Source organism: Silurus aristotelis (genome assembly GCF_946808225.1).
Source record: "Silurus aristotelis genome assembly, chromosome: 9".
NCBI classification, from domain to species: domain Eukaryota; kingdom Metazoa; phylum Chordata; class Actinopteri; order Siluriformes; family Siluridae; genus Silurus; species Silurus aristotelis.
In genome coordinates this window covers 31,051,961-31,059,460 of record NC_139582.1, presented here as the reverse complement: position 1 = coordinate 31,059,460, position 7,500 = coordinate 31,051,961, and the positions used below count along the sequence as shown (strand labels likewise).

Genomic DNA, 7,500 nt, shown 5'->3' with positions numbered 1-7,500 from the left:
GTATTTTAATATTTTATTAACTGTGTGTGTGTGTGTGTGTGTGTGTGTGTGTGTGTGTGTGTGTGTGTGTGTGTATATATATATATATATATATAGGTTAGGGTTAGGGTTCTTCTGTTCTGTGACTGTTGTTTTATGTTGTATTATGTAGCACCTGGGTTCAGGAGGAACGTTGTTTCATTTCACTGTGTACTGCATCAGCTATATACGGTTGAAATGACAATAAAAGCTTCTTGACTTGACTAATCATGGAGGGTCTGAAATTGTCATCGTAAGTGCATGTCCACTGTGAGAGACATAATCTAAAAAAAAAATCCAGAAATCACAATATATGATTTTTAAACTATTTATTTGTATGATACAGTTGCAAATAAGTATTTGAACACCTGTCTATCAGCTAGAATTCTGACCCTCAAAGACCTGTTAGTCTGCCTTTAAAATGTCCACCTCCACTACATTTATTATCCTAAATTAGATGCACCTGTTTGAGGTCGTTAGCTGCATAAAGACACCTGTCCACCCCATACAATCAGTAAGAATCCAACTACTAACATGGCCAAGACCAAAGAGCTCATGCATGGCACGGAAGGTTCCCCTGCTTAAACCAGCTCATGTCCAGGCACGTCTTAAGTTTGCCAATGACCATTTGGATGATCCAGAGGAGTCATGGGAGAAAGTCATGTGGTCAGATGAGACCAAAATAGAACTTCATTCATTCATTCATTTTCTCCCGCTTATCCGTAATTCGGCAGCAATCTAAGCAGGCCCCCGCCTTCGACCGCTGCCCAATCCTCACAGCACCGTCCCTTACGGTCCCTCCTGTGGGCGGTGAGCCCACGGGAAGGCGGCCCCACGTCACTCCGACGTCACGGACCATGATATTTCCCTCGTAAGGGCCCCCTGGAGCAGAGAGGGTTAAGGGCCTTGCTCAAGGGCCCAAGAGGAGGGGGGTGGTGGCTCCAGCGGTTAAGGCGCTGGGTTGCCGATCGGAAGGTCTGTGGTTCAAGCCCCGGTATCGCCAAGCTGCCACTCTTGGGCCCAAAATAGAACTTTTGGGTCATAATTCCACTAAACGTGTTTGGAGGAAGAAGAATGATGAGTACCATCCCAAGAACACCATCCCTACTGTGAAGCATGGGGGTGGTAGCATCATGCTTTGGGGGTGTTTTTCTGCACATGGGACAGGGCGACTGCACTGTATTAAGGAGAGGATGACCGGGGCCATGTATTGTGAGATTTTGGGGAACAACCTCCTTCCCTCAGTTAGAGCATTGAAGATGGGTCGAGGCTGGGTCTTCCAACATGACAATGACCTGAAGCACACAGCCAGGATAACCAAGGAGTGGCTCTGTAAGAAGCATATCAAGGTTCTGGCGTGGCCTAGCCAGTCTCCAGACCTAAACCCAATAGAGAATCTTTGGAGGGAGCTCAAACTCCGTGTTTCTCAGCGACAGGCCAGAAACCTGACTGATCTAGAGAAGATCTGTGTGAAGGAGTGGGCCAAAATCCCTCCTGCAGTGTGTGCAAACCTGGTGAAAAACTACAGGAAACGTTTGACCTCTGTAATTGCAAACAAAGGCTCCTGTACCAAATATTAACATTGACTTTCTCAGGTGTTCAAATACTTATTTGCAGCTGTATCATACAAATAAATAGTTACAAAATCATACATTGTGATTTCTGGATATTTTTTTTTTAGATTATGTCTCTCACAGTGGACATGCACCTACGATGACAATTTCAGACCCTCCATGATTTCTAAGTGGGAGAACTTGCAGAGTAGCAGAGTGTTCAAATACTTATTTTCCTCACTGTGTGTGTGTGTGTGCGCGCGCGCGCGTATAGGTGAGTGTGCGAGTGTGTGTGTGTGTGTGTGTGTGTGTGTGTGTGTGTGTGTGCGTGCGTGCGTGTATATAGTTGTGTGTGAGGGTGTGTGTGAGAGTGTGTATATAGGTATGTGTGAATATAGTTGAGTGTGTGACTATAGGTGTGTATGTGTGAGTGTGTGTAAGAGTGTGTGTAAGAGTGTGTGTATTTAGGTGAGTGTGTATTTAGGTGTGTGTGTGTGTGTGTGTGTGTGTGTGTGTGTGTGTGTGGTTGTGTGTGTGTGTGTGTGTGTGTGTGTGTGTGTGTGTGTGTGTGTGTGTGTGTGTGTGCGTGCGTGTATATAGTTGTGTGTGAGGGTGTGTGTGAGAGTGTGTATATAGGTATGTGTGAATATAGTTGAGTGTGTGACTATAGGTGTGTATGTGTGAGCGTGTGTAAGAGTATGTGTAAGAGTGTGTGTATTTAGGTGAGTGTGTATTTAGGTGTGTGTGTGTGTGTGTGTGTGTGTGTGTGTGTGTGTGGTTGTGTGTGTGTGTGTGTGTGTGTGTGTGTGTGTGTGTGTGTGTGTGTGTGTGTGCGTGCGTGTATATAGTTGTGTGTGAGGGTGTGTGTGAGAGTGTGTATATAGGTATGTGTGAATATAGTTGAGTGTGTGACTATAGGTGTGTATGTGTGAGTGTGTGTAAGAGTGTGTGTAAGAGTGTGTGTATTTAGGTGAGTGTGTATTTAGGTGTGTGTGTGTGTGTGTGTGTGTGTGTGTGTGTGTGTGTGTGTGTGTGTGTGTGTGTGTGTGTGTGTGTGTGTGTGTGTGTGCGTGCGTGTATATAGTTGTGTGTGAGGGTGTGTGTGAGAGTGTGTATATAGGTATGTGTGAATATAGTTGAGTGTGTGACTATAGGTGTGTATGTGTGAGTGTGTGTAAGAGTGTGTGTAAGAGTGTGTGTATTTAGGTGAGTGTGTATTTAGGTGTGTGTGTGTGTGTGTGTGTGTGTGTGTGTGTGTGTGTGTGTGTGTGTGTGTGTGTGTGTGTGTGTGTGTGTGTGCGTGCGTGTATATAGTTGTGTGTGAGGGTGTGTGTGAGAGTGTGTATATAGGTATGTGTGAATATAGTTGAGTGTGTGACTATAGGTGTGTATGTGTGAGTGTGTGTAAGAGTGTGTGTAAGAGTGTGTGTATTTAGGTGAGTGTGTATTTAGGTGTGTGTGTGTGTGTGTGTGTGTGTGTGTGTGTGTGTGTGTGTGTGTGTGTGTGTGTGTGTGTGTGCGTGCGTGTATATAGTTGTGTGTGAGGGTGTGTGTGAGAGTGTGTATATAGGTATGTGTGAATATAGTTGAGTGTGTGACTATAGGTGTTTATGTGTGAGTGTGTGTAAGAGTGTGTGTAAGAGTGTGTGTATTTAGGTGAGTGTGTATTTAGGTGTGTGTGTGTGTGTGTGTGTGTGTGTGTGTGTGTGTGTGTGTGTGTGTGTGTGTGTGTGCGTGTATATAGTTGTGTGTGAGGGTGTGTGTGAGAGTGTGTATATAGGTATGTGTGAATATAGTTGAGTGTGTGACTATAGGTGTTTGTGTGAGTGTGTGTAAGAGTGTGTGTAAAAGTGTGTGTATTAAGGTGAGTGTGTATTTAGGTGTGTGTGTGTGTGTGTGTGTGTGTGTGTGTGTGTGTGTGTGTGTGTGTGTGTGTGTGTGTGTATAGGTGAGTGTGTGTGTGTATATATATATGTGTGTTTGTATATAGATGTGTGAGAGTGTGTGTGTATATAGGTGAGTGTGTATGTATATATATATATATATGTGTGTTTGTATATAGATGTGTGAGAGTGTGTGTGTATATACATGTGTGTGTGAGAGTGTGTGTGTATATAGGTGTGTGTTTACATAGGTGTGTGTATATAGGTGTGTATGTGTGAGTGTGTGTGTGAGCGTGTGTATATAGGTGAGTGTGTATATATAGGTGTGTGTGAACATGTGTATATAAGCTGGTGTGTTTATATGAGTATGTGTGTGAGTGTGTGTGTGTGTGTGTGTGTGTGTGTGTGTGTGTGTGTGTGTGTGTGTGTTCACAGGAAGAAAAGCAAGATGTACTGATGTAAGTGTTACCCTGTGACGGGGTCAACAGCGATGGCTCTGGGGTGAAACATCCCTCTGTCCAGCAAAGTTCTCCTGCTCTCCAACCCTCGCTCCACACCCATCACACTGATGGACATCCTGTGTCCGAAATTCGTCCAGTAGAGATTGTTACCCAGCCAGTCCACACACATGCCCTCCACCTGATACACACCTACACACAGAGGAACACAAAGGGACAGAGGTAAGAATATTACTGTAGTTTATTTCTTCATCAGCATCACGAGGAACATAGACCAGAGTGTGAGGAATAAGAGTGTGCGCTGAGTGTGAGTGTGTTAGAGTGTGATTGTGTGCAGAGTGTAAGTGTGCGGAGTGTAAGTGGATAGTGTGTGCGGAGAGTGAGTGTGCAAGAGTGTGTGCGGAGTGTGAGTGTGCGAGAGTGTCATTTTGTGTAGAGTGTGTGTGGAGTGTGAGTGTTTGCAGAGTGTGAGTGTGCGAGAGTGTGTGCGGAGTGTGAGTGTGTGCAGAGTGTGAGAGAGTGAGTATGCGAGAGTATGTGCGGAGTGTGAGTGTGTGCAGCGTGTGAGTGTGCGAGAGTGTGTGCGGAGTGTGAGTGTGTGCAGATTGTGAGTCTGAGAGAGTGTGAGTATGCGAGAGTGTGTGTGGAGTGTGAGTGTGCGAGAGTGTGTGTGTGGACTGTGAGTATGTGCAGAGTGTGAGTGTGAGAGAGTGAGTAAGCGAAGGTTTGTGTGGAGTGTGAGTGTGTGTAGAGTGTGTGCAGAGTGTGAGGGGTGCAAGAGTGTGTGGAGTGTGAGTATGTGCAGAGTGTGAGTGTGAGAGAGTGTGAGTATGAGAGAGTGTGTGCGGAGTGTGAGTGTGCAAGAGTGTGTGTGGAGTGTGAGTATGTGCAAATTGTGAGTGTGTGAGAGTGTGCAGGGAGTGTAAGTGTGTGAGAGTGTGTGCAGAGAGTGATTGTGAAAGAGTGTGAGTATGCGAGAGTGTGTGCGGAGTGTGAGTGTGCAAGATTGTGTGTGTGTGGAGTGTGAGTATGTGCGGAGTGTGAGTGTGTGAGAGTGTGTGCGGAGTGTGAGTGTGCGAGAGTGTGTGCTGAGTGTGAGTGTGTGCAGAGTGTGAGTATGCGAGAGTGTGTGTGGAGTGTAAGTGTGCGAGAGTGTGTGCTGAGTGTGAGTGTGCGAGAGTGTGTGCTGAGTGTGAGTGTGTGCAGAGTGTGAGTGTGAGAGAGTGTAAGTATGCGAGAGTGTGTGCGGAGTGTGAGTGTGCGAGAGTCTGTGTGGAGTGTGAGTATGTGCAGAGTGTGAGTGTGTGAGAGGGTGTGGGGAGTGTGAGTGTGTGAGAGTGTGTGCGGAGTGTGAGTGTGTGCGGAGTGTGAGTGTGTGTGTGGAGTGAAAGTGTGTGGAGTGAGAGTGTGTGTGGTGTGTGTGTGTGTGTGTGTGGAGTGAGAGTGTGTGTGGAGTGAAAGTGTGTGTGGAATGTGTGTGGATTAAAAGTGTGTGTGGAGTGAGAGTGTGCGAGAGTGTGTGGAGTGAGAGTGTGTGGAGTGTGAGTGTGTGCGGGGTGAGAGTGTGCAAAAGTGTGTGGAGTGAGAGTGTGTGTGGAGTGTGAGTGTGTGCGGAGTAAGAGTGTGTGTGTGGAGTGAGAGTGTGTGTGGAGTGTGAGTGTGTGCAGAGTAAGAGTGTGTGCGGAGTAAGAGTGTGTGTGGAGTAAGAGTGTGTGGAGTGAGAGTGTGTGTGTGGAGTAAGAGTGTGTGTGGAGTAAGAGTGTGTGTGGGGTGAGAGTGTGTGGAGTAAAAGTGTGTGTGGAGTGTGTGGAGTAAGAGTGTGTGTGGGGTGAGAGTGTGTGGAGTGAGAATGTGTGTGGAGTGAGAGTGTGTGGAGTGAGAGTGGAGTGTGTGTGGAGTGAGAGTGTGTGTGGAGTGTGAGTGTGTGCGGGGTGTGATGCAGGACACACAGATCCCCTTGTGGACATCTTGAGTATCTACATCTCACCGTCTTTAAACACTGTTTCCCGTCCAGTTCCATCCAGTTTCTGTCGTCCGATCAGGAAGTTGCTCGGGTCGGAGAAATACACGTAGCCACTCACGGCGTGGAAATCCAGGACACGTGGGTTCACCAGTCCTTCGATCTGAATCATGCGCTCGTCACGTGAGCTCCCGTCAATCCCCAACCCGCGGATGACCCCTGGACGACCTCTACTGTACATTACAAATGCCTCATCCTGCGCCTCTGATGACACGAGATCAGGAAGAGACTCAACAACGATAACGCAAATCAGTTACACGTTAGACTCACACATACACACACATATATACACACACACACACACACACACACGTGTACATATACTGTATATCTATAAATAGACAGACAAATAAGAGGTCAATTCTGGTAACCAAAAATTCAGGAGACTTTGTGTGTGCGTGTGTGTGCGTGTGTGTGTGCGTGTGTGTGCGTGCGCGTGTGTGTGTGCGTGTGTGCCGTCACAAAGCGTAATGAATGTGTGTAATTATTTGTCTATTTACTCGTCAGTGATGCGAAATAAAGGCGGGAAGAGAAAACAGCATTTGGCACTAATTCCATCAGTGTGATTACATCCAGAACAAATTCTCCTGATTCTGACTTTAATCAGATCCATCGTTCTGTTCAGAGCTGCAGAACATCACGCAGGTGTGTGTGTGTGTGTGTGTGTGTGTGTGTGTGTGTGTGTGTGTGTGTGTGTGGTAAGAGACACACACTTACTCCTGCATGACGTAAGGTCGGTGAGGAGCAGGTATCCGGGGCGACAACGACACACACGTGACCGATAGCCGTGTCTCAAAAGACACAAGTGTTCACATCCTCCTCTCCTGCTATGACGATCCGCCTCACACGCGTGTGCTTTCACTGGCAAGAGAAAGAACAGTTATCACACACACACACACACACACACACACACACACACACAGGAGGTATTATTATTATCATTACATTTATTACACGCCTGTACACAGTGTATATGTAAAGAAATTGCTATAAAGGTTAAATGTCAGTTTTTTTGTTCATGCAGGTCATGCAGTGTTACGGACTCTATAGTGAGAGTGAGTGTGTGTGTGTGTGTGTGTGTGTGTGTATACTTGTCGAGTCAAGGCATTAAAGAAGATGAAAATGTATAGTGTATTTATGTACATCACTGCATTATGGGACACAAAAATCTCTGATTCGTCATAAAATCTCATTCGACCTTTAAATATTCCAAATAAAAAAAACAACAAATAAACAAGATGAAAAATACGTAAAAACGGTAAGAACTTGAAACCTTGCTGGAGAAGAAGCTGTAGGAACCTGGTGTGTGAGTGTGTGTGATTAAAAAAGCACTATTTCTAAATCCAGATGTTTACCTGCAGGCTGAGCGAGTTTGTGATAAACTCTGACGTCCTTCAGACTCGGCAGCGTGACGAGTGTGTGTGTGTTGCTGGCGTTAAAGCGGTTTATCCTCAACACGTCCACCGCACGTCCCCTGGAGGGCTCGGAACACCCCACATACAGGAAGTCTTCAAAGAGCGCTAATCCGCGCACATGTGACACCTGAAGAGACGGAGACAGAGCGGGCA

At 46.3% G+C, this 7,500-nt stretch overlaps 1 protein-coding gene across 1 annotated transcript in view; it reads right to left on the bottom strand.

Annotated features, from left to right (window-relative positions):
• LOC310731639 (low-density lipoprotein receptor-related protein 1B-like) overlaps positions 1-7,500 on the bottom strand; it is a 192,181-nt gene that overhangs the window by 125,410 nt on the left and 59,271 nt on the right. The window contains 4 exon segments of the mRNA XM_083551296.1: positions 3,924-4,104; positions 5,900-6,136; positions 6,650-6,793; positions 7,288-7,474. Coding sequence (XP_083407422.1) covers positions 3,924-4,104; positions 5,900-6,136; positions 6,650-6,793; positions 7,288-7,474 — 749 coding nt within the window.